The 27,773-nt window shown below is 40.6% G+C and overlaps 2 protein-coding genes across 2 annotated transcripts in view; both read right to left on the bottom strand.

Annotated features, from left to right (window-relative positions):
• LOC149260776 (kinesin-like protein KIN-7O) overlaps window positions 1-27,773 on the bottom strand; it is a 162,230-nt gene that overhangs the window by 76,572 nt on the left and 57,885 nt on the right. The window lies entirely within an intron of this gene.
• On the bottom strand, window positions 11,132-12,352 carry LOC149260777 (uncharacterized). The gene is made up of 2 exons (XM_089380658.1): window positions 12,050-12,352; window positions 11,132-11,925 (listed from the first exon to the last, which is right to left on the bottom strand). Exons 1-2 carry the CDS (start codon window positions 12,175-12,177, stop codon window positions 11,439-11,441), a joined length of 615 nt encoding a protein of 204 aa, XP_089236784.1. The 5' UTR covers window positions 12,178-12,352; the 3' UTR covers window positions 11,132-11,438.

The following is a 27,773-nucleotide window of genomic DNA, read 5'->3' on the forward strand; positions in this document are numbered from 1 at the left end:
CTCATGTGACAGAGGGAGCAGACAACGAGCCTTGTTTTAGCTTCGAAGGGAGATGACCTCTTAGTTCGAGACAATGGACTATCATTGAGATTGTAAGGCTAGATAGTCGATATGCTAGAAAACAACAGTTCCAGAGGTAGTAGCCAAGATTGTCAAAGCAAAAGTTGTTTTAGAAAGAACACCCATTTAGGGTAACCACAAAGTAACCGATCAACTTATGATTAAGCAAAGGCATGTCACTCAATATTTGTTGATGTACCAGCATGGTACAATTGGTCACAGCATAGTCAGTTAGGTTTGAGATATGTCTCAAACAGTACAGTTGTAGGGATATGCAGATTCAAATTGGGCAGAGAGTGCAAAAGACAAAAAGAGCTTATGAGAATATTGTAGTTTGGGCTCCCTTATGATACCTTGGATAAGCAAGAAGCAGACATCTGTCGCACTCAATATTGCTGAGGTCGAATATATTGCAGCTTGGTTTGGCAAGTTGAGACGCAGTTTGGCTTCAAAGGCTTCTTGCAAGATTATCTTGATCAGGTACAACTAACAACCATGATGACAAGTTGAAGAACAATGAGATCTAGTACCTAGACACGGTACAAAAGAAAGCAATATGGCTTCAATACTATTCCTCAGTCAAGTAGGTTGTTGCTAAAGCCTCTGTTACAAGATGAAGTCTATATACTTCAACGATAAGCTTGTTGTGATTGAGTATGTTTCTCTTAGCAAGATGGAGTGATGAAATTGTAGCATCAAGGATAGTCATTCTCCCTGGGTCAGGTTTATTGACCAAGATTAAGGAAAATTCTCTTAGGACAACCATTCTCCCTAGGTCAAAAATGTTGACTAGGATTACGGAGAATGGTCGGACAGAGGACAGTCATTCTTCCTAGGTCAAGTATGTTGATCGGACTTAGGAAGAATGGCCACACACTTAGTTCAGTGGGTACCTTTCAGCGTCAAGCTCAGAATTACTCATGAAGAGTGAGGCCTTTAGAGATTCACCTCAACTCAAAGATATTCACCAAGATGATGGTGAACCAAGACTGCTCATTATACTGTGTCATAGAGAGGAAAATTATGGTGACTAGTTGATACAAATGACATACCATGTGTCAAGAGTACCGACCAAGGTTATGGTGCACCATAGTTCAGAGGTACTGGCCAAAATTATGGTAACCAATTGACGTTATTGAATTACCATTTGTTAGAGTTATTGACCAGAATTAAGGTAATCAAATGATGTTGATGCTAAGATGACTTGTTATAACCTTTTCGTAGAGGAAATTGTCAACAAAAAAACATCTAGACAGTCATTATGAATGCCTCCCTAGCTAAGAGGGAGTGTTGAATTTTGTAGTTATGATCTGTCTTCATAATTGTTATTTAGCCCTCCAAATAAATTTAATAATATATTAAAGACATCTTCTTCATGTCGGCTTCAAAAAGAGGGAAATTTGAATTTTCAAATTATGTATTTTTGCCTCCAAATGTAAGGTCAACTTCAAGTCGGCCAAGCCCTAGAGACGTGACCTTTGGGGATCTCTTATCCACTATAAATACACTACTCGTCTTCATCCAAAGGGCAAGCAATTCAAACTTAATCATATACCTTTTGTTCACTCGTGGGAAGCAGCAAAGCAGATCTCTCTATAGCAGATCCAAGTCTCTCAAGGAAGATTAAGAATTTAGGCAGGCTAAGTCTCTGAATCAAACAAAATATTGAATTTCTAAACAATCAAATCTCTTGGGCAGAAGACCTAACAGACCTAATCTTTGAGGCACAACAGACCGAGTTTATGAAGCTACCTATTTTGCTTGACCAGGTTTTACCTAGGTTTGTTCATGGTTAGTTTGACCTCTATCTTAACTAATAAGATAAGGATGTATCTCTTATTGGATTGATTGATTTCTCTAAGCAAAGGATTGTTGGGTTTTCCCCCAAGTGTGCTTTCACATGGTAAATTCTTGTGTTTCTTGTTTGGATGTCTCTTCATGATTTTACTAGTATTTTGTTTCTATTGTTGAGATCTTTTGTGTAATTGCTTTATGATGAATGTGAATCCAAGATAAGATCATCTTAAGAAATCATAAGACGTATTTATCAGTTTAGAAGAATATATGAAAAATCAACAAGATGCTCCATTGTCATTGTACCATATGTTTCTAGCTACTGAGTTTTCCATGTAAGCTATGAGAGAGAACTCCTCCAACTTGGAACTAAACTCGTGCACTGTTGTTGAAGTTGCCACTTGGTCCTTCTTGGACCCCTTCTTCCTCTATGGACACTTGGTGGCATAGTGTCCAAACTAATGGCACTGGAAGCATTTTATTTTCATGACATCCTTCTTCTCTTTCTTGCCTTTAGAGCGAGACGCGACCCCTTCTGCGCCCTTCTTACCTTTGGCCTTCCCCCTTTGCCAGCTAGGGAAAAGTTCTCCTCTTCCTCATGCTTAACATGAGTTGCAGATCTAGCATGCCTCTGTATCTCCTCCTGAACACAGTCACCCCACAACTGATTCCAGTCTAGAAGCTTCTATCTGCCACTCATTGCATCCTAGAAGTCGTCCCACGATTTTTGAAGCCCTAACAATGCAACGCTCACCAAATATTCTTCAGGTACTGTCTTCCCCACCCTGGCCAACCTGTGTAAACCTGGTGAGATAAGAATTATGGGCTCATACTTGCCCATCCAGATGTTTCTTAGTTTTTCCTTGGGCACAAGGTTTCTAGCCTCACTTGAGCTCAGGTAGAGGTTTAAAATAGTTGTCCACATTTATTTGGCAATCTTCTAATGGAAAGATGTTACACATTATGGTCTTTGACTCCTTCAAGAATGATCCATTTTGCTTTGGCATGATTCTTGTTGTGCTATGGTCTCAAACCTTGGTAAGACATTCTAATGGTCGAACACCTCAAAAACCCATGCACATTTGTTTAACTGGTGAAAACTGCAACATGTGGGTTAAAACCCTAGGTCACACCACTAGAAACCCTAGCGCAACACTTCAGATTTGTTGTGCCTTCTCTCTACGCCTTAACATGTTCCTGTGGTTGAAAACACAATGCTGGTCTTCACTAAAAGATGTGGCTCTATTACCATGTTAGTTTACTAAAACCCAACAATCTAATTTGTGAATTTTACCAAGTAAGGAACTGAAATCTAAACTTTAAATTTTAACCCACAAATAAACTGAGTTTTTCTAACTAGCATGCAACAAAAACAAAAGGACTAGATGAAGACAAACATACCATAAAAGTGTGCACAATAAATTTTTACCCAGGAAGCCCCAACTGGGAAAAACCTGCAAACTGTGTGTTATCTTTATTTTCTTCAATAAGAGCGAATTAAATAAGGAGGAATAAAACTTCCCTTCACTTAGAAAATGCCCAACAAATTTCAGCGCACCAACTAAACTCTATCAATCCAACTCAGCCTCCCTCTTTTGTGTGATGCGAGTTTCATACAGTCTCATATGGCCTTTTGTGCAACTACTCTACACAAGCCTACTCGTACAACCAGTGGAAACACAATCCCGAAGGTGATGACGGTTGTTCGACTTGTTTCTCTTGCTGCAGTGCACTAAGTAGAAAAACCTAGTGCTAGAATTCAATTTGCTCTATCACTGAAGTGAGAACACACTAATCTGATGCAGAAATCACCAAATCCACTCCCTTTTTCCGTCCTAAAAATTGACATGGGCGCACGAGTTGTTAGTTTTTGTAGCATTAGATGTGTTTTAGCCTTGAAATTTTGTGGAGAGGCTAGAATGTATGAGATCTCCAAAACCTAGAAATCGTTTCTGAAAATTCTGCCTAGAAATGACTTAATTAGATTATTAGTCAGTTTCTAAATATTTCCTAAGTCTAAATTCAGGAAATATGACTAATCAATCAAAATTAATTAAGTCAAGGTGTGAATGTTCTAGAAAATCACACAAATCGACTTCAAGTTAATCCTAGCCATTGATTAAGATCTAACCTTGGCCATTGAAGTCTCAACAGAGGATTATAAGAAGAAGTCAATGGGGCTCGGAGAAATCACTTGTGCAGTTTGATTTCATGAGCAGATCGATTTCCTATGTAGCAGCGTTCAATTTTCGAAGAGAGAGCCAAAGAAATCGAAGCAGTGAGAGAGGGGTGGGGACAGTGAAGCCGGAGGAAGGATTCCAATTCTAGTGAGTGCATTTGCAGAGATGCAGAGGAGCCACAATGAAGCTGATGTAGAGCGGCGTAATAGGCCTCTAGAGGCAATTTCGATTTTCTTGGGGAGAAGCAAAGTTTCAGTGCCAAAAGCTGGGCGAAAGTTCCGAAGACTAGGAGAGTCATTTTCCCATACAACAGCTGATCAGACAGCTTCAGGAGAAGTTGTTCCGAGCTGAGTGAAGGAGCAACTGCACTACGCTGATGCAATGATTGTGCAGAGCCAGTTTGGACAGCTCAATTTGACCTGATGTCAGAGCCCGGATTTGACTGTCGAGTGAGGAAATTCCTCACTAGATTTTTCTTGCCAGTTTTTTCTCTGTAGGATTGCCAGTTGGGCATCCAGTTGTACTTAGATTATTTCACTACAGCATAATAATAAAACCCTCAGCTATTGCACCGGTTTTCCCGAGTTGGGTTTTTCGGGGACATTTATCCAAAAATAACTGTGTTATTTTATGTGTGTGCTAGCATTTATTTCTTCCCCAGTTTTATTTGTGTAGGTTGATGTGTGATTGATTCAGTATTTGTTGTAGCACACAGTAAATAAATTGTTAAAAATTAATTTTAACAATTAGGAGAATTATTTCTAGTTGTTGCAGTATTATTTGGATTTCCAAATTTTCACATGGTATCAGAGCCAATTATCAGCTGAACAGCTCAGTAGCGAAGGAAGACAGAGTTTCGATGTTCATTGAGGGGCAGTAGGTCGAAACCCTAGAGGCAGCGCAGTCACCTTGGCCAAGAGGTCGAATTTCTTTAGGAGAACCGATTTTTCTGAGAGAGGGTCGATCTCTCCAAATTGAGGGATTCCAGATGCAGAGGGAGCAACCAATATTTTTCGCAAAGCAGACCTCTAGCTAGACACAGTAGTTTTCCAACAGTTTGCTAGAGAAAAACTAGCATTGGATGGAAGAAGAGCACACACTGAGGGAAAATTTTACTCAGGGAACTTCTAGTCTCAAGAAGTTCGATTTCCCATGCAGATCGGCAGTCGTTGTGAGTAGACTTTCTCACTCCATAAGGGAGTGCGAATAGCCTAGCAACAGCCGAGCAGAAGGGAAGAGAAGATTTTCAACATTATCTGCAAGGACCACTGCCGAACTATGAGATCAGGACTGGTTGGATGGTGCTTCCAACTATGTCATCTAAAAGGCAAGGATGTCCTTCCTTCTGGATGAATATGGCCTAAAACCATTTGTAGATGTAGTGGTAACTATCCCCACGGATGCAGATCAGCTGAAGGAGTACAAAAATGAGATGGCGAGCGAAAAGAGATTGATCCTAGATGGTGTTCGGGATCATATTGTATCACACAAAGAGCCAAAGAGATGTGGGATACACTTTCTACGTTGTACCAAGGCACTTCCGAGCAGCACAAGATGTACTTAGAGGAGAAGTGCCAGGATGCAGAAAAGGGAATGCATAGACCCCTTCCACACCAGGATTCAGGAGATATGGCACCAGTTGTCAACTGTTGGGGCAATGCCTTGTTGATTTGCGGTAGCATCGGATGTGCTCTAGCCACGAAATTTGGTGGAGAGGTTGGGGCAAATAAGATCTCCAATACCCAGAAAGGGTTTGGGCAGATTCTAAACAAATCAGGAGATATTAAAATAATTAATATTTTTAATGCAGTTCCTAAGTCTAAACTTAGGGAAAATAATATATTAGTGTGTATTAATATGAATATGTGTTAGAATGGTCCAAAAGACATGGATCAAGCCATATCTAATCTTAGTAATTGATTAGGGGCTTAATCTTGGCTATTGAGATGTCAACAGAAAAAGTATAAGAGGAGGCTTGACGGGCACTTAGAGAACACACTAAGGGAGACCAGTCCGTTCAATTTCTGGAGCGGAGTTTGCTGAGAAATTGAACCAGTGGACTGGAGAGCAGTCAGGAGGCAGCGAGTACGGAACGGAGAGATAGGAGATCAGCGCAAAAGAGGCAGACGTAGAGCCAGAGGAAGCCACGCAGAGGCAGCAGAGACTGCGTAGAGCCAGAAGGGCTTGCGTCATCCATGCAGAGGCTGCAGGAGTGACACAGAAGCCCAGAGAGGTTGCGCAGAGCCTCAGTAGGCTGACACAGAGGGTTTCAAGCTGTAGCAAAGGTCAGTAGGGCCTACGATGGGTTTAGAAAAGAGCTGGAAGTTTGTCTATCTATGGGTAAGCCAGTTTGGCACCCTGTTGTACAAGAAAATTGTTGAATAATAAAATCCTCCCTTGTTGCACCGGTTTTCCCACATTGGGTTTTTCCGGGGACATTAGTCCAAAATAACTGTGTCAATGTGTGCATATGTTTGTTTCTATATTACGGTGTGATATCTACAACAGTATTTATTTTAATGTTTGTTGAAGTAATTTCATGAATAACTTATGATGAAATAAGTAGGAAAAGTAAATCAGTTGCTGCAGTGATAGAATTTTCACATGGTATCAGAGCAAGTAATCAGAGACAGAAAGGGAAAATCAATTATGGGTCAAGACCATGATGCAGAGGCATCCACCTCAAGGGACTCATGCAGATTTTCAGAAGATTGCACAAGAGAGAGAGATTTCGATTTCTCTATGTTGGCTTCCAGGTTGGAAGAAGAAGTGGCGTGCATGACTAGTGTTGCATCATCAGAAGTATGGTATATAGACAGTGGAGCCTCATGGCATATGACAGGAATCAGGGAGTGTTTCTTAGAATATCAAGAAGAGAAGATGAACTTTCAGATCACCATGGGGAACAAGGCAAAGTGTACTCCAGTAGGAAAGGGTACCATAGTTTTTCAGACAGAATCGAGAGAGCGGTTCCGTGCCACAAATGTGTTGCATGTGCTAAGATTGGGGATGAACTTACTTTCCGTGTCACAACTACAAGGCAAGGGCTATGACGTCTACTTCATCAAGGAAAAGGTATACGTCAAACACCTGAGCTGGAAAAAGAAAGTGCAGATCGGGATCAAAAGTAATCAGTTGTACAAATTACAACTAGAATCTCCAATGGCACTAATAGGCAGTCATGGGGACAAAGACTTGAACAAACTATGGCACAGAAGGATGGGTCACTTACACCATGGAGCTTTGAGAATTCTCAGGAGCACTGTAACAGGAGTTCCAGATCTGAGTACGGAACGAGATGATGTATGCAGGGGATGCGCTCTAGGAAAGTATGCCAAGGCGACATTTCCTAGGAGCAACCATAGGGCCAAGAGTGTACTAGGATTGATACACTCAGATATCTGCAAACCTATGTCCGTCAAAGCTCTCAACGGTGCTGAGTATTTCCTTACCTTCATTGATGACCACTCGAGGAAAACTTAGATCTATTTTCTGAAAACCAAGGGTGAGGTTTTCTGTCGATTCAAGCAATGAAACAGGAATCGCCGATTCTGGCGATTAATCGCGACTATGAATCGGCTCGGCAGCAGAAAGTCCCGATTTGAAACTTGGCGTGTCAACTCGCGTTGACCGAGTTTAACTCGTGGTCAACGCGAGTTTGACTCGCGATTCCTCCAATTTACGCGACTCTGCGATTTTTTAGCGAGTCCCGCCAATTTCAAATAGGGTTTTCGGTTCCGATTTACGTTTATAACATGCGTCGTATTGTTTAACGATGATACATTGGTTGATAGCGCAGAGGCAGAGTGTAACGGTGATACTGGTGCGTGTTTCATTGGTTGATAGCGCAGAGGCAGAGCCGCAGAGTGATACTGATAGCAATGAGCACAGTCCCGAGTCCGCAGTCTTCACTGTTCAGTCGACAGACTCGACACCGCAGCACCACAGAGCAGCATTCGACCGCAGCACCACAGAGCAGCATTCAAACTTCGAAGCCGCAGAGCCTGCGTCACGCGTCAGCCTTCAGCGGCCAGCCTTGACGTAACAAAGAGGTAGCTCAGGTTTTCTCAAATCATATTCGACGTAAATTACAAAGATTAATGTGTTTTCGGCGTTTGAGTCACCATCATATTGCTGTTCAATCCATTAAAATTCTACCTTAACACTTTCAAGTTCGCCAACATGTGTTGTGCAAGCTCGAGTACATGTATTCGGATTCCTTTCACACTGATTGTGTTCTCATTTGTTCCTAAAGATAGGAAATCTCTGTAGCGGCTAGCCACAGTTGTGTCAAGTTTAAAGGCAGAGGCAATGTGACATACATAAATATGTTTAATAATAATAATTTATAATTAAAGACCAAGGGTCTTACCCCTTCACACTCGTGACTAGCCAATGTATATAAATATACCATCACAGAGGATTGTAGATCATCTCTTGTTGTTCACTCATTTTATATATAAATTTGCAAATATATCTGTTTATTTGTAACAGCACTCAAAGTGCTTCTTATAGATTTGCTTATTTCTACAATCTTGACAGACTTTGTTACTGTTGATGTCTTGACAGCATTGGTGCAGGAAGCAACGGTGATTCTTTCTGAGTCTCACCATCTTCATGCCAACCCACCTGCAGGCTGCAACCTTCATTACCCTGCATCCTTTTGACTTACCAAACAGACAAGTAACTGTTGCTAAGGTGTGTGAATGAGTTTGGCTATGGGTTGAACTTTTGAAGTGTGCATTAGATGTCAAGACTCAAAACAAGTAATCAACCTTTTAGAACTTACCTCTACACATGCATTAGGAGTCAGGACTCACCTCCAGCTAAGTGTGTCCCCATTCTTGCATGATATATATCGAAGTCTTATGATGGCATGCACCTACTATGTGCTGTCCTAGAATGCATCCTCATGCAGTCTCAAGATATAAAAGTTACCCTCTCTTGATGCATGCACCTTCAAACTGTTGTAAAAGAGGAAAGTGTGCTGCTATGTTGCAGTGATTAGTGTGCCTTCTTTAGCTAATCAAAACAGTTCATATCCTCTTCATGAATGTGCCCTGTGTATAAGGCTTAAGCAACTTTTCGCTGCTTGTTTCAATGGTCTCCCTAGTTCCTGCAAGACAACATGTTAATGGGCCTCCCTAACACTAGATCCATACACTGCTGATTCAACAGAGACCATATTTCTACCAGCAAAACCTGAATACTGTACAAGCCTACAAGGCTTCTTTCATGACTTTCTTTGGACGTTACCTGATGGCAGGAACTGGCAGCATAAATCCCTGTGTTTTCTTTTGGGGGCAGACCAAATTGATGGCATTGGCCCAGCAGAAAGGAAAAAGAGGGGTTTTGTCTTCATTTAATTTTTTAAATTTCTAGCATATTGTAAATTTTTGGATAATTTTTAAATTTGATTTTTTGTTGTCTTTCACAGGAGCCACAAATAAAATAGAAGCCAGACTCCAAATCTTAACAGAAGCCACAAATTAAACACAAGTTCAAAGCAACAACAATGCCGAGAGAGAAGGACTTTGCTTGGGCTTATTATGACAGGATTCCCGGAGACCCCAGGCTCCTTTGTAAATTTTGCAAAACAAAACGTAGTGGAGGCATTTATAGATTCAAGTTCCACCTTGCACAAAACCTGGCCATGATATAGGTATTTGCGGCAAGGCTGACGACAATGTCAAACACCAAGCAGCCTTGGCCCTTGAGATGTTAGAGCAGCATAATGCCAAGAAAGCAAAGCAAAATGCTGAAATAGGAACTGTTCGAGTTGAACATGATACTTTTTCTGCCACTAGCCCCATGTCACCTCAATCTGTTGAATCCTCAATGCCATTCCCAAGTTTTCCACACATCCCTCCAAGGCCAAGTCAAACTCAAAGCCATGCGAGTCCTTCAACTCCTTCCTTCAACACTGGAGGTGGAAACATAAACACCTTTTTTGCTCCCCGCACAAAACCCGGTTCCCAACCTACCTTGGATGGCACTGGATGGAAAAAAAATATCCATAGTCAGGCAAGGAAGGCCATTGCTAACTTTTGGTACTATTCTGACATACCTTTCCACTGTGCCAGAAGTCCTTATTGGCAAGCTATGATTGATGCAATTGCTGCTGCAGGTCCAGGGTTCAAAGCCCCTACATCAGAGAGCCTTAGGACAGATATGTTGTTAGAGAGTGTTGAAGATGTCATGCTTGTGCTAGCTGAGTTTCGTTCATCATGGGTAGAAACAGGGTGCACCATCATGAGTGATGGATGGACAGATCAGAGGAATAGAACTTTAATAAATTTCCTTGTATCTTGTCCCGCAGGCACAATGTTTCTCAAGTCAGTGGATGCTTCAGATAAGGTTAAGACTGCCCAACTTATCTATGAAATGATGGAAGAAGTCGTTCAAGAAGTGGGAGAAGAACATGTTGTACAAATTGTCACCGATAATGCAGCGAATTATATGGCTGCTGGTAGACTTTTTGAGATGAGGCACCCCACTATTTTTTGGACCTCTTGTGCTGCCCATTGCATAGATTTAATGCTTGAGGACATTGGTAAGCTTCATTGGATACATGAGGTTGTGGAGAAGGCAAAATCCATAACCAAATACCTATACAACCACACTATTGTCCTAAACACTATGAGAATATACACTGAAGGTAAAGAAATTGTTCGACCTGCAGTGACTAGATTTGCAACAAATTTCATATCTTTGCAATCTGTGGTTGAGCAAAAGATAAATCTGAAGAGGATGTTCTTGGGACCTGAGTGGATGGGATCTAAACATTCCAAGACCCCTGAAGGCGTCGAAATTGCTGCACTTGTGTTTAATGATGGCTTCTGGAAAGATGCTGAAGAGATTATTGCTGTGACGGAGTCCCTTGTTAGAGTTCTCAGGTACTTTTAGTCTTTTAACTTTTTCATTTTTTAAATTTCATTTCAAGCTTCTTTTTATTTACAATGTTTCATATTTCTTTAAATTTGAATGCTTGAACTTTCAGGATGGTTGATGGTGACTAGTGTTGCACACATCGCGATCGGGATTTAATCGGCGCCGGGAAAAAAGCGGAAAAAATCGTTAAAATCGGGAAAAAATCGGAAAAAAGCGGGAAAAAATCGTTTGGCACAAAAATATTCATTTTTTTTCAATTTTTTTCAATTTTTTTAATATCTAAACCATCTACAACATAAAATAAATACATTGACACATAAATATGATAAAAAAACTAATATATAAGATGTTTAATATCATTTCTAGCGCTAAAATCACACATAACATTGAATCATGTCCTGAATAGTAAGTCCTGAGTCCCAAGTCCAACTCAGCCTCAAAATATCAACAAAAAATATGATAATGTATCTCATCATGTCATAATGTCATATACAATAAAATGAAAGTCTAATCCTATTGATTTCCTCTGCCCCTCTTGCGAGAAAATGGCACAACTTTCTCTTTCCCTCTAGATGTAGAAGCTGGTGCCTGTGGTGGTGGAAATGGCAGTGGAGTCTGACGTGCTCTAGAAGCTGAAGAACTAGTAGTAGCAGCTACAGGAGGCTGAGGTGGACGGAGACCACGTCCTCTACTGGTGGTAGTGGTAGCCCGGGTAGCCCGGGTAGGCGGTGTCACCTCCTCCTCCTGCTCCTCCAACTCCTCCTCCTCCTGCTCCTGCTCCTCCTCCTCCTCCTCCTCCTCCTCCTCCCCCTCATCCTGCACTAACCAATCCTCAGTGGGATCCATGAGAGGCCTCTCGGTCTCAACCCTCCATTCAGCAGTGGTGTCAATCCCATCCAATGAGATGGCTTCCGTATCAGGTGTCTTCTCTAGTTGTTTCACCCACAATCGAAGATTGTAGTAGACATAGACCATGTCATTAAGTCTATGGGACTCCAACCTGTACAAAGTTCATGAAATAATAAATTAATAATTAATATTATAAAAAAAATATTGTTTAAAACTTTAATGAATTCAAAAATTTATTTGGAAATTTGCAATATTGTAAATGTTTAAGTGTTAACCTATTGCGCTTCTTGTTGTGTATTTTTTCAAATACACTCCAATTGCGCTCACATCCCGAGGAGCTGCATGTTTGGCTGAGGATCCGCACGGCAAGATTTTGCAAAAGGGGTACTCTGCCACCATACATCTTCCACCATGCGTCTACAACAAAATTACAAAGAAAATTTTAAATAAACATAAGAAAAAAATGGAATTTGAAGAAACAATGAAATTTGAAACAAAGTTACAAAGTACATACTACAAACTAAAAAATACCTGGCATTTTAACCGTCCTATCAATGACAGCCATCTCAAAGCCAAATGTGCCAGCTGACAACTTATATTGCTCAATTTGTCTAGAGACCTCCATACGTTCTTCTGAAGTTCTCACCATCTTCTGGACACAGGTTAATAATACTTCCACGACCTCAACATCAAAATTAAACCCACATGCATAAGAAAATGCAGGGTTCAGGAAAAGGCCAGCAGCATGAATGGGACGATGGAGTGTGTTGTTCCATCGCTCATCAATGACGTTCCATAGAAGGAGTTGTCTCTGGAACCCATCATCTCCCTTGTCATCATAGTAGGACCGAATGGCTTCTTTGGCCCTATCCATGGCTTCATACAAATAGCCCATTGCGGGCTTCTCACCATCAACCAACCGAAGAACCTTTACCAAAGGTTCTGTAACAGCGCACACCTCCTGCACTCCCGCCCAGAAGTCCTCCTGGTATGAAACTAGTCTGCAGACGGCCTCTCCTTCTGGTTTGCGGCTCATTGACGAAGCACGCCACTCCTCTGAAAGAAACATTCTCTTCAAATCCCACATAGAATTCAAGAGGGATTGAAGAGATATGAAACTCGTCGCAAACCGTGTAATGGCGGGGCGCACCAACTCTTTGTTGTTGGTGCATTTTCTCATCAAGCTAAGCACAGATGTGTGATTGTAAATAAATTTTGTGATGCTTTTTGATGAGTCAACAACCTCTTTGACAAAGGGAATTTTCCCAATGTCCTCTAACATCAAATCAATACAATGGGCAGCACAAGGTGTCCAAAATAAAGTAGGATGCCTGTCCATAAGCATTCTACCAGCAGCAACATAATTTGCAGCATTGTCCGTTATGACTTGGACAACATTTTCTGCACCCACCTCCAAAATAAACACATCCAGCAAATCACATAAAGTTTTTGCATCTTTGATTTGATGAGTTGCATCAACAGATTTGATAAACATAGTCCCCAAGGGACAACTAACCAAGAAGTTTATAAGGGTTCTCCCCTTTTGGTCAGTCCAACCATCTGACATAACAGTGCATCCTGTTTGTGCCCATGATGCCCTAAAATCCTCCAATCTTTGGGTGCAGTCACGCTTTTCATCTTGAAGAAGCCGGCCTCTGAAATCATGAAGAGAAGGGAGTTTGTACCCCGGGCCAACACTGGCAATAGCATCAAGAGTAGGTTGGAAAAATGGATTATTCCTTATAATGCTGAAAGGAATATCACTCCAGAGGAGAAATTTTGTCATCAACTTGTCAGTTTTTTCTTTTTCAGTTCTTTTTAGCATTGAACCAATAGTTGGTTGTGAACCAGGTGTGGTTCGAGGAACAAAATATGATGATGCAGCTACCGGATTGACTGACGCTGCAGTAGAACCTGTGCCACTTGGCCCACTTCCTTCAACTGACCTTTTTAGTTGCCTTTTGAGTTCTTCTTTGGCGTCTCTAGTGTGCTCTAATTCTCCCAATGCTCTCATGGCTTTTTGGATAATTTCAGCATTTGTCTTTAGACAGGGCCCCACATCACGTCCAGGGATTTGTGCAAGGTGGAACTTCAACCTGTACACCCCCCCCGAATATTTCCTTTCCACACAACTTGCAATACAAGTTTTGTCTATCATTCGGAGTTTTAGGGTCACCATATTCCCAGAAAGGATCCAATTTCCTTGGCATGTTTGTTTTTGAATTTTGAATTTGCAAACCTATGGAAAAATAAGGATTAGGAAATAGGAATTTAGGATTACATAAATGATAATAGTAAATACAAATTACAATTTAGCATTTGCAAAATTACAAGCTAATTATTTCCAAAATCCCAATTTCTAAACCCAAGTTACCCAACCAAATGCCAAAAAACAATGAAAAATCAAAAAAAATAAACAATGTTTAAAGAAAATGAGAAAATAAAAATCAAAAATTGGTTCTCATAGTCATAACAAATAACCCATCCCAAATCAATGAAAAATTTCCAAAAATTCTTTAAAAACAATGAAAAACAAAGTTTTTATAGAACCAAAACAAAAAAAAATTAATCTACATACCTGGTTTATGGACAAATTGGCGATCTTGGCTTGGATTCCTCCTAAAATCGCTTCGATTCGCTCCCACAACCGACGGCAACCCTCTCCCTCTCTTCTTCTCCTTCTCCTCCGCGGCGGACTGCTGAATGAATTAAAAAAAAATCGTTTTTTCCATATAAAACCCCGCTGCCGCGCGCCCTCACGATTTTAAGTGAAAAAATCGCGATTTTATCGAAAAAATCGCGATTTTTTCAAAAAATCGCGATTTTTTCGATAAAAATCGCTATAAAAAAAAGGGGGCGATTTTTTCGATAAAAATCGCGCTTTGAATCGGCGAAATTAAAAAATCGCGATTTTACGATTTAATCGCGATTTTATCGCGATGTGTGCAACACTGATGGTGACAAACCCGCTATGGGTTACATTTATGAGGCGATGGATCTCGCAAAGGAGGCCATCAAAAGAAGATATGGGGATGATGAGACAAAGTATATGCCTCTTTGGGACATTATAGATGCACGTTGGGATAGGCAATTGCATTCCCCCTTACATGCTGCTGGGTACTTCTTAAACCCACAATATTTTTATGATAAGAGCAAATTTAATGAGGATGGGGAGGTTGGCAGAGGACTTATGACATGCTTGGAAAGGTGCTTCCCTGATCCAGAACAACAAAGTCATGTCTTTTCCCAACTACAAGATTATAGGGCACCATCTAAATTGTTTGCCTATACCAGTGCTATAAGACAAAGGTCAAAGATGTTGCCAGGTACCCAGCTTGAAGGCTTCATCAATTCATTAAATTTGTTTAAACTTTATTTTGTATGTTAAATGTTTTATTAAATTTTCTTTTCTTTTTAAGTTTTTACTATTTACTAATTTGGTACTTCTAGTCTTCTACTCACAAACCCTTACCACTTGCTAGGTCTTTGGTGGCAAAACTTTGGTAGTGATACGCCAGATTTGAAGAGATTTGCCATTCGAATCCTAAACCAAGCATGCAGTGCTTCAGGTTGTGAACGCAACTGGAGCATGTTTGAGAAAATACATTCTAAGAAGCGCAACCGATTGACACAAAAGCGCTTGAATGACCTTGTATTTGTCCATTACAATCTACGACTTCGCAACAAACAAATACAACGTGAGATTCGAGAGCTTGAATTTGAAGGTTTCATAATCTAGTTCGTACTTTAAAAGTTTAAAGTTCAAACTTCAAAGTGAAATTTTAATTCACATTTCAATGTCTCATGATAATGACAGGTATTGATCATTCACCAATCGACCTTGAAGAGTTAGATTTGCAAGCTACAAATGCGGCAGAATGGGTTCAATTAGATGAGCGTCCTCTTTTCAGCCTTCATGACTTGGAGAACTTTGAGAGTCAAGCAAGCGAAGGAGTGGGAGGAATCGCTTCTAGTTCTCACTCTTAAGAGTCTTAGACTCTTAGTTGCTGATTTTTTTCTGATTAGTATGCAGTTTTTAACTTTTTTGTAAACTTTTAGAAGCATGTGCTTCTAAGGACTCAAGACTCAGTGCTTTGGATCATGTGTGGACTCATAACATATATGAGATACTTATTTATTCATGATATTTTGGACATCTATTGATATTATGCATTGTTTGGACATACCTTTACCCAATATTAATGAAAAATGGTTTTTTTAATTCAATATATGTGTATATTTTTATTTAATGAATTTGCCGATTTTTTCCCGATTTTTTCCCGATCCGATTAAAACTCTTCGCTCTTTTGCCTCGCCGATTTATTGCCAATTCCGAGTCTGGTAACATTGGATTCAAGGAGTTCAAGACTCTAGTGGAGAATTTGACAGGTAAGAAAATAAAAGTCTTGCGCTCAGATAATGGTGGAGAATATGTCGATAAGGACTTCACTGATTATTGCGCTAAGGAGGGCATCAAAAGAGAGTGGACAGCTCCCTACAATCCGAAGCAGAATGGGGTGGCAGAAAGGAAAAACAGGACTATTGTAGAAGAAGCTAGGGCCATGTTGTATGATCAGGATATGCCAAAATTCCTGTGGGCAGAAGCATGCAACACAGTTGTCTACATTCAAAACAGGACTCCTCATCGAGCATTGGGCAAGACTACTCCAGAAAAACTCTTCACTGGGAAGACACCTAAAGTCAGTCATTTCAGGATATTTGGGAGTTTGGCATATTGTCGCATACCCAAAGAAAAGAAGAAGAAGTTGGATCAGATTGTAGAAAAGAGGTACCTGGCAAGATATAGCGAGAACGCTAAGGCATATAGGATTTATCTTCCAGGAAGCAGGAAGGTAGTAGTACGACAAGATGTAAAGTTCATGGAGGACAAAGCTTTCAAAAGATCTCGCGAAATGCCTTCCAAGGAGCAATCGAAAGAGGATCCATTGATCATGCCTCTTCAACCAACGAAAGAGAAGAATCCTTCCTCAGATCAGGAAGATTCTCAGGATGAGAAAGAGGAGCGAACAGAAGCACCTGTTGGCAGAGAAAGAACCAATAAGGGGCTTCGTCAAATTCTCCGTGATGTAGAGAACTTCATTGGAGAGCCAAGGAACAGTAAAAGGGAGCGAAAACAGCCAAACAGGTATCAGGCGTTAGTAGCTCAGGATGGAGAGCCTGCCAGCTTCAAGGAGGTAGCTCAGCATCAGGTCTGGCTAGATGCGATGATGGAGGAGTATAACTCCATAATGGTAAATGATGTCTGGGAGGTGGTGCCAAGGCCTCAAGACAAATATGTGGTAGGTTCAAGATGGATCTCCAAGATCAAATATGTTGCAAACGACAATATTGAAAAATACAAGGCCAGGTTTGTGGCTAAGGGGTATGCTCAAAAGGAAGGGATTGACTATGAGGAAACCTTCGCCCTGATAGCCAAGTATACATCTATTAAGACCGTGATATCTCTTGCAGCCCAGATGGGATGGAAGATCCATTAGATGGATGTCAAGACAGCATTTCTAAACGGGGTAATAGAAGAAGAAGTATACATTGAACAACCAGAGGGCTTTGAAACTCATGAGAAGAAGTCTCATGTATGTAGACTGAAGAAAGCCTTGTATGGGCTGAAGCAGGCACCAAGAGCGTGGTATGGTCGAATAGATGGCTACTTGCAGAAGATGGGGTTTGTCAAGAGTGACGCGGATCTGAATCTCTACTATCTGGTCGTAGAGAGCGAGCCACTTATCTTAGTATTATATGTGGATGATCTCTCCTTGACAGGATCATCCAGACTCATTGAAGACTCCAAGAAGAATCTAGCCACAGAGTTCGATATGAAGGATCTGGGACGAATGCATTATTTCCTAGGGTTGGAAGTTTGGCAACAGAAAGGAGAAATCTTGCTTGGACAAGGAAGGTATGCTACAAAAATCCTGAAAAGGTTCGAGATGGGAGACTATAGACCTATGGCTACGCCAATGATCACCAACTGGAACAAGATTGATGCATCAGAAGACAAAGATGTCGATCCCACCCTATACCGACAACTCATAGGGTCCTTGACGTATCTAATCAATACTAGGCCAAATATTTGCTACGCTGTCAATACCCTCAGTCAGTTCATGGTGGAACCAAAGAGGGCTCACTGGGCAAGAGCCAACCACGTTCTCAGGTATTTACAAGGAACAGTTGATTATGGGTTCTTGTACAACAAGGGGAAGGATATTAGGTTGAGTGGATTTACTGATGCAGATTGGGCAGGAAGTTCAGTGGATCGGAAAAGTACCTCTAGGTATTGTTTCAACATTGAATCAGGAATAACCTCCTAGTGCAGTAGAAAACAGAGGTTTGTGGCTCTGAGCTCGTCTGAAGCAGAATATATGGCAGCAAGCACAGCTTCGTGTGAGGCCATATGGCTTAGAAAACTATTGGTAAACCTATTCAGAAGAAATATGGAGGCGACCAAGATCATGTGTGATAATCAAAGTTGCATGAAACTCTCTGAGAATCCAGTATTTCATGATAGGTCAAATCATATTGATATCCGTTGTCACCTTGTCAGAGATTGTGTCCAACGAGGAGCTATACAGTTGAGCTACACTCCTACAGGGGAACAAGTGGCAGATATCCTCACCAAGGCCCTTGGAAAGTCAAAATTTGACTACTTCAGGAAAAAGATGGGGATGGTAAAGAACCCCTTTCAGAAGTAGTGTGTTAGCAGCACGAATAAAGAGGGAGTTGCAGTGCAGATGCAATGTTGGGATAAAGGACCAACCGCAGCACAGATGCAGAGGGAGTTGAAGTGCAGATGCAGTGTTGGGAGAAAGGAACAACAGCGGCACAGATGCAGAGGAAGTTGTAGTGTGGATGCAATGTGGAGAGAAAGGACCAACAGCAGCACGGATGCAGAGGGAGCTGTCGTACAGATGCAGCAGTGGCAGTAGCAGAGTCATGGACAGCAGTACAGGAGGCCGCAGTACAGAGGATGTTGGGCAGGAAGGCCTAGCATCAACACAGGTACCGATGCTGAATGATCAGAGTAATACTCAGTGAGGAGTATTGCTAGAGCACAGTCCTCGCTAAGAGGGAGTGTTGATTTGGGGTAGCATCGGATGTGCTCTAGCCATGAAATTTGGTGGAGAGGTTGGGGCAAATAAGATCTCCAATACCAAGAAAGGGTTTGGGCAGATTCTAAACAAATCAGGAGATATTAAAATAATTAATATTTATAATGGAGTCCCTAAGTCTAAACTTAGGGAAAATAAAATATTAATGTGTATTAATATGAATCTGTGTTAGAATGGTCCAAAAGACATGGATCAAGCCAGATCTAATCTTAGTCGTTGATTAGGGCCTGAATCGCGGCCGTTGAGATGTCAACGGAAAAAGTATAAGAGGAGGCTTGAGGGGCACTTGGAGAACACACTGAGGGAAACCAGTCAGTTCAATTTCTGGAGCGGAGTTTGCTGAGAAATTGAACCAGTGGTCTGGAGAGTAGTCAGGAGGCAGCAAGTACAAAAAAGAGAGACGAGAGATCAACGCAAAAGAGGCAAACGCGAAGCCAGAGGAAGCCACGCAAAGGCAACAAAGACTGCGCAGAGCCAGAAGGGCCTGCATCATCCACGCAGAGGCTACAAGAGTGACACAGAAGCCCAGAGAGGCTGCGCAGAGCCTCAGTAGGCTGACATAGAGGGTTTCACGCTAACACAGAGGGTTTCAAGCTGTAACAGAGGTCAGTAGGGCCTATGCTGGGTTTAGAAAAGAACTGGAAGTTTGTCTATCTATGGGTAAGCCAGTTTGGCACCCTGTTGTAAAAGAAAATTGCTGAATAATAAAATCCTCCCTTGTTGCACTAGTTTTCCCACATTGGGATTTTTCGGGGACATTAGTCCAAAATAACTGTGTCAATGTGTGCATATGTTTGTTTCTGCATTACGGTGTGATCTTTGTAGCAGTATTTATTTTAATGTTTGTTGAAGTAATTTCATGAATAACTTATGATGAAATAAGTAGGAAAAGTAAATCAGTTGCTACAGTGATAGAATTTTCACACGCCTCAACCCACAAAGCTAGTGCGATTGGCGCTCAACAATGTCTCAGAGGAGTGGCAAGTATTTGTCCAAAGTATCTTGGGCAGAGAAACTTTGCCAAGATGGGACAGGATGTGGGCTGATTTGAAGCACGAAGAGTTGAGACGAGACCTAGTGAAGAACTCCATTAGTGGCAACAGTAGTAGTGGTGAAGGAGGAGGAGAATGTGGCCCTACCATCTAAGGGTCCTAGTCAGGGACAGAGGGAACAGAGGAGGAAGAAGTAGGACCTATCAAAGGTCAAGTGCTTCAGGTGTGGTGAGCTCGGTCACTATAGCACGCAGTGTCCTCTGAGGAAGAAGGACAAGTCGGAGAAGCATGACCAGTAGGCAACGTCAGCAGAGATCGACAAGTTATCCTCCAGGTTGGAGGAAGACTTCACTATGTTGGCAGTGATACCTCCAAGAGTGAGGTGGGGTGACTTGGATTTGTAGCCCCAAAGACTTACATATTTGGGCAGGGTCCTTGAGGAGTCAACCTCATGGATCATTACCTTGCTACGGGGGCCCACAGTATTTTGTAGCAAGATGGATCAGTGACAGTAGATGTAGCCAAATGCCAAAGTGACAGATGTCGAGTCTAGTTGCAATCAGATGTTGGGCAGTGCAGTGCAGAGTCAGTAGCAGTGCAGATACCTCAGTGACAGCGCAGATACTAGCAGCAGTCGGAGACTCAGGTGACAGATGCATTATACTGATCACAGTTGATTTGGTATTTAGGATGTTTTTCAGTTGCAGCGACAGTAGATGGAGAGGGAGTTGCAGTGTAGATGCAGTGTTGGCAGCAGTTTAGCAAGGTCAGTAGCAACACAGATGCAGCACATATTAGAGTTGCACGGTAGTTGGTGGGCAGTAGCAACCAGACATCAGCAGCGTGATAGGAGATGATGCAGAGGCAAGGTGTCGCTACAGGGGGCAGAAACTCTAAAACACATTCGTCGCTAAGGAGTGTTAGTTTTTGTAGCATCGGATGTGTTCTAGCCTTGAAATTTTGTGGAGATGCTAGAATGCATGAGATCTCCAAAACCCAGAAATCGTTTTTGGAAATTCCACCTAGAAATGACTTAATTAGATTATTAGTAAATTTTTAAATATTTCCTAAGTCTAAACTTAGGGAATATGACTAATTAATCATAATTAATTAAGTCAAGGTGTGAATGTTCTACAAACTCACACAGATTGACTTCAAATTAATCCTAGCCATTGATTAAGATCTAATCTTGGCCATTGAAGTCTCAACAAAGGATTATAAGAAGAATTCGATGGGGCTTGGAGAAATCACTTATGCAGTTCGATTTCATGAGCAGATCGATTTCCTGAGTAGCAACATTCAGTTGTCGGAGAGAGAGCTAGAGAAATCGAAGCAGTGAGAGAGGGGCAGGGACAGTGAAGCTGAAGGAAGGATTCCAGTTCCGATGAGTGCATTTGCAAAGAGGCAGAGGAGCCACAGTGAGCCTGACGCTGAGCAACACAGTAGCCTCTAGAGTCAATTTCGATTTCGCTGGGGAGAAGCAGAGTTTCAGTGCCAAAAGTTGGGCAGAAGTTCCAGAGGCCAGGAGAGTCATTTTCCCAAATAGCAGCTGAACAAACAGCTTGAGGAGAAGTTGTTCTGAGTTGAGTGCAGGAGCAACTGCGCTAGGGTGATGCAGTGACTGCGCAAAGCCAGTTTGGACGGCTCAATTTGAGCTGAGGTCAAAGCTTAGATTTGCCTGTGGAGTGAGGAAATTCCTCACTAGATTTTTCTTGCCAGCTTTTTCTCTGTAGGACTGCCCGCTGGGCATCTAGTTTTACTCAGATTATTTCGTTGCTGCATAACAATAAAACCCTCAGTTGTTGCACCGGTTTTCCCGAGTTGGGTTTTTCTGGGTACATTTGTTCGAAAATAATTGTGTTATTTTATGTGTGTGCTAGCATTTCTTCCAACGTTTATTTCTTCCGCTTATTTGTGTAGGTTGCAGTGTGATTGATTCAGTTTTTGTTGTAGCACACAATAAATAAATTGTTAAATATTAATTTAACAATTAGGATAATTATTTCTAGTTGCTACAGTAGGATTTGGATTTCCAAATTTTCACACGAGTCCGACAAAGGGATAAGATTAAGTCTCCTTGGACAGCTGAGACTGCTCCAACTCTTGCATATAGAAAAATTTAAACTTTCCTATATCAAGCAATAATAAAAAAGTGATTTATACACCTTGGCCCCAATTATGGGTCCCTCTGCCAGATTTAGTGCATCCACTAAACCTTGTTGAGCTCTTCCTCTAACTTCATTTAACACAATTGCAACCTAACAGCTAGAAGGTAGGTCTCAATAGATCAGACATGGGAAAATCACGGAAGCACGCATCCAAATGTTCAAAGGAAGTCTCTAGTATTGCGCCAATTTTAGAACCTATTACAATTTACAGCTAATGAAGAGAAACAAGTTGCTCCGGTTCCCCTATTCGATGAATCAGGGTTTGAATTTTGGAAAGGTTGAATGGATGCCTATTTGGGAGCTCTTGGATATGGTGTATGGCATTTCATTGTTTGTGGAAATACATCTACCGATGAATCAAGAAGGTACAATTAAAAAGCCCTGAATATCATTTTAAGTGCTTTCCCAAATTTTGTGAAAGCTAAAGAGGATCAATGCTCATCAACCAAAAGGCTTTGGAAGAAGTTTGAAAATCTCTACTCAAACCAGCATGCGGATTAAGATGAAGATGATGATGATTGTGATTCAAATAGAGCAGATACTCAAATACAAGAATCTGACATTGATGAAGAAGAACACGCATAAGTGGACTTCGAGGGAAAATGGATCACTGCCTTTAGTGATCTTAAGAAAATAGAAAAGAAAAACCATATACTCGAAAACGTATCTCTCTGAAGACTTCAAGTGGAGGACGTAAAAAAGAGAGAACAAATATTGACAAGGCAATTGGAGGAATTTGTTTAGAAGTACGAGTTAGAGGTTATTCAAAAGCAAAAGGATATTGATGCAACTCTAGGTGAATTAAGCAGGCTCAAGGAATGGCAAAAAGAGAAATTGCGGGACGCTGAAAAGAACAATCATGTCATTAATGAAAAGGATCAAGAAATTGCTCACTTAAAGATGAAGGCAAAAGAAGCAGATGAAGCTCCATGCAATGAAGGCACAAGTTTCAAGCCCCCTCATAGAAAAGATGAAGAGAAACCTGAAAGAAAAATCCTTCAAATAGAAAATCAAAGTGAAAGACAGAAGAGGATTGAAGGTGTTTACTATTCCTAGAAGTTATGCTTAAGTCATCAAGGACAAGGAACAACAAAGGACTAATCCACCTCCAAGAAAGAATGTTTTCAAAAGATCATCAAGGCAAGACATTTCATCCAGGTACAATCATATATTTTTTGGGTATTATTTTTCATGTACTTGTTGAAATTTGGGTAGCTATGGGACAAATTTCCAAGAGAAACCCTACTACCCCAAAAAGAAATTCGTCAAAAGAAAGAAATCTTATTATTAATATATTTGAGGCACTTTATTTCTTATGGTACAAATTTTGTAGTGCTCCATGGGGATGTGTCCCAAGGGTGGGGTTCACACACCCCTCGCACCCCACACACTCGGGGCGAGGAGACGTAACGTTTCCTCACGTACACCTTTTGGGGAGACGCAGGGGGGGGTTATTCCCCAAAAAGGGTGCTTCTCGGTGTCCCACATCAGAAAGGGCTAAGCTTCCCCCCTTAATTTTGCTTGAAAACAATAATTTGAGTGGGAAGTTTAACATTCAACCTCAAAGCCCTACTAATGCTATGTAATCAATGGTAATGTTAAATTCTTAAAGTAAAAGTGGCATTCTCCTTTATCTTTCATTTTCACCCTTTTACTTAATTTTTTTACATTATCATGAAATGACTAAGGATGTTTAAGAGTGGTTACAACCTCATCAAACTTCATATGGGGAAAATAGAATTTCATACCCCATTCAAAATTTAGCAGACTTAACAGTTTCCAGGATTTCATCATAAGGGGGATTACAATGTTTCTGTTGGATTTTATCAAGTATGACGATCTACATTAACATTTAATCAAGAGCACCAAGCCCAGAATCACCCCTTTGAGGGGGAACATTTCCCCCTCAATTTTTTCTAAAAACTCTTGAAATAAAATTAAAAAAAAAAAAAAAAAAAAAAAAAACGAATATCATACCCTAAACTAATTTTCAATTTGTAACTCACTCATTCAACTTATCATGCTTACCTCTACTTGGCTTACCAAGAAATACTATCTAACTCACCAATTAATTGTTTCCTCTCCTCCCTCTTGACGCTTCTTCAATGCTCATTGTCTATTTTTAAGTTTCAATTTTAACTTTCGAGTTTCAACTCTAGATATCGATGACCTTAAACTAATTCTTTGACCTGTCACTCTTTACTATTTATCAGTTTGAGTTATATCAATTTACTATTCTACTCTTTAGACTTTAGTATCTACTATAGTCTAATTTGCTTAGTACTAATTAGATTTGAGTTATATCAATTTACTATTTTACTCTTTAGACTTCAGTATCTACTATAGTCTAATTTGCTTAGTACTAATTAGATTCTAGAATGATGAATTTAATTTTTAAGTCAATGTAGGTTCTAGAATGATGAATATGGATCAGTGTATTTCATAATTGAATCTCGTGGTGTATGGATGAATGATATATGCATCATTATGAATGATGAGTATGGATCAATGTATTCCATTAATTAATTCAATTTATGTATGGATCAATGTATTTATATTTTCATTCTTGAATATCAATTTGAATATATATATATATATATATATATATATATATTAAAAAAATTATATACCCCAACGTTCCCCTTAAATTTCCCTAAAATTTGAGGGTACTCCCATATAGCTACCCTATGTGTCTCCCCGCACCCGCGTCCCCCCGTCCTAGAGTCTTGGTGTAACATAGAAATTTGGGCAAACATTTATATATTTAAAATAAAAAACTAAATTTTGAATTCTACCTCCAATATTCTCAAAACGAATTATGGCAAATGACAATTATGACATAAGTTGTCTTCGGCGTCCCTCCATGAGGCACCTCTTCACATGATGATTATATTATAAATATCTTATCGCTAAACATACAATGATCGTGTGGAAAAGGCCCAAAGGCTTGATACATATCTGAGTGGTTCAATAGTCTTTGATTGGGTGGCTCACTTATCTACACAAAGCATTCGCTCTCCTTCAATAACTCGCATATGTTCTTTAGAGGCACGTTCTAATATAATTCTACTAGCTTGCATTCAATGGCATTGTTAGCGCTTGAGATTTCACCTCAGGCTGAGAAAGGTAAACCTTCAAGGCAACATCAAACCATTCAGCCCCGTAGCTAGCCCTACGGGGCAGGAGAAGGCTCTCTCCGGTCAATCTCAGTCAAATCTTCAATGGCGAGATGACCCACAAGGTAACACTGATATTAGGCTAGTAAACTGATAAAAGGGGTTTTTAATAAAATAACGGGGTTTTTCTGGGCTGCATGGGCAAAATCACAGCTTGAAACAGGGAAATATAATGAACAACACAGGTTATCGACTGAGGCAAGGTAGGCAAGAAATTTAACACCAAATCTTAGATTTAAATGGGATGGCAAGACTGGTGAGGAGCTGACAAGGGCATATGGAGTTGAATCCTTGTCAAACAGAGGAAAACATTGAATATGAGCAAACTTATAGGCGGAGCATATAATACTATGAATTCCTACCTAAACACTTCATTTGCTCAATTAGAAATGATCATGAAATGAAATGAAACATAACAGGTTACATATGAAACAAAGGGAAAACTAATGTTAAATTGTCATACCACAGGAATCTCAGAAGTCAGAGCTGTGTTTTTCTCATTAAAAATCTCTGTCACAAAACTGTACAATGAAACTCAGTTTCTCCTCCAGCTCTCAGCACTCAGAAAAATTCTCCCTTCCCTCTTTTCTTTTTCTCTTTTACAAATGAATTTTTAATACCATAAAATCAAAATGTTGCCCAAAAACAGGGGCGCTGTTTTAACTAGCACTACAAAAATTAACAAAAAAGCGTTACATCCATTCCACAAATAGAACAGTGTTCCCCTAAATCTGCTGATGATTTGGCTTATTAGGAGACAAAATCTGGAGCAAAGATCTCATGAAATCATGACTGAGGATCGAAATTGGCAAATGCGTTTCTCTTGAATTCTTCTGATGGCCGACACATGGAATAACTGCTGGAGCGCAGATCTCCATAGGACCAGGATTGAAATCAAATCGCATTCTCTGGCTATAATAGATAATCCTAACTTCAGTTTGGTTAGCCACGTTGCATTTGCCATTTTAATAAAACAACCTTTAAGTTAACATTTCGCCGATTCAGCTTATGATGACAACAATCGCCCGCAGTCCCACAAAATCTCCAAAAGATCAATTGCTGGCGGAAATCATGGAACAACATCCTGTATGGAGTAATGAGGCCAGTCGCACTTGCCTCTGCACACTGGCACATTCACATCATTCTGCTCTTTAAATGTACTAATATAAAACCGCGGACTCTCCAACCTCTGCTTTGATCAACAGCTAGACTCATAAATGCTAGCTTTTGGACAAAACAATGTACAGGTCTATTGACTATGGTGCCCAACGCATATTATCAAGTCATCTTCACTTCACTACAGTCGAGTTTTTTGATGATCAAACATATTGTTTTACTCATCAACATGAGCCCTCAGCTCGATCCACCTTAATGCTTGATCTGCAGGTTTTAGCTCTGCACATGTCCTTTAAATTGAAGTGCACACTCACTCGTAAGCTGCACAGGGTATAATAATTCCTCAATTCACGGATTGATCAGATCTATGCTCAAGATTGATTGAATCAAACCAAAATGTAGCCATTTCTCCAGATCTGGTAATTATTTGCAGACAAGAATGTTCAAAAGATTCATATCTCTGTACCATAAAACATCTCTTCTCAGATCGCTCGATACTCAGCCATGCACTCCTTCGACCCAGGAACCTCCAAAGAAATGCCTTCCCTGGACTGCCCTGAAAGCAACGTTACGGTTCCCAGAACACTTTAAGCAACGTGATGAGCAACAAATGTCACTTCTTTAACTTCTCCAGATTTTAGGTCTATCGCCTGTGCTAATGGTAAAAATGAATATTCCTTTATGAGTGGACGAAGGTAGAAAATTCCAGGCAACAGATTGTCAAACTGACTGAACGATGCAGGTAAACAATATTACTCTTTCAGTCACAACATAATAATCGTCTCTTGGTACCCAAAACATAGTTCAAGGTTGCTTATACAACAAAATAGATTCCATCACGCAATCACTGAAGGAAGGATTTCTTACTACTCATGGATACACCCTTCATTTCCCAGAAATTGAATTTCCACCCTGCGGTCTTCAGATCCGACTCATCCATTTTGACCCTGATGCCGGCAGCTTTAAGTATCGCACCTTTCTCATCGGCCTTCTTCCATATTGGAATAATAACTACCTGTATTGGAGCCGTCCTTGGTGGAAGCATCAAGCCTGTATCGTCGCCATGAGTCATAATAATGCCACCCACCATGCGTGTGCTTACTGCCCAAGAAGTTTGCCATACATATTGTCGCTGTCCATTTTTATCAGTGAACTGAGTATCAAATACACGAGAAACATTTTGCCCAAGATTGTGACTAGTTCCAGCTTGTAAAACCTTGCAATCACCCATCATTTCTTCTATAGTATAGGTGCGAAGAGCATCAGCAAATGTCTCTGCTCTCGATTTGCGGCCAACTATAACAGGCATAGCTGCTTGTTCACAAGCAAATTTATGGTATACCTCAATCGTCGGCAAAGCCTCTTTCTCATGCATATACAAAGGATTCCTTCCCTTTGGCAAATTTTGAATTTCGAAACA

This window comes from Pinus tabuliformis, chromosome 6 (assembly GCF_031772625.1).
Source record: "Pinus tabuliformis cultivar Carrire ecotype Pingquan chromosome 6, CPIR1, whole genome shotgun sequence".
Taxonomy (NCBI): Eukaryota; Viridiplantae; Streptophyta; class Pinopsida; order Pinales; family Pinaceae; genus Pinus; species Pinus tabuliformis.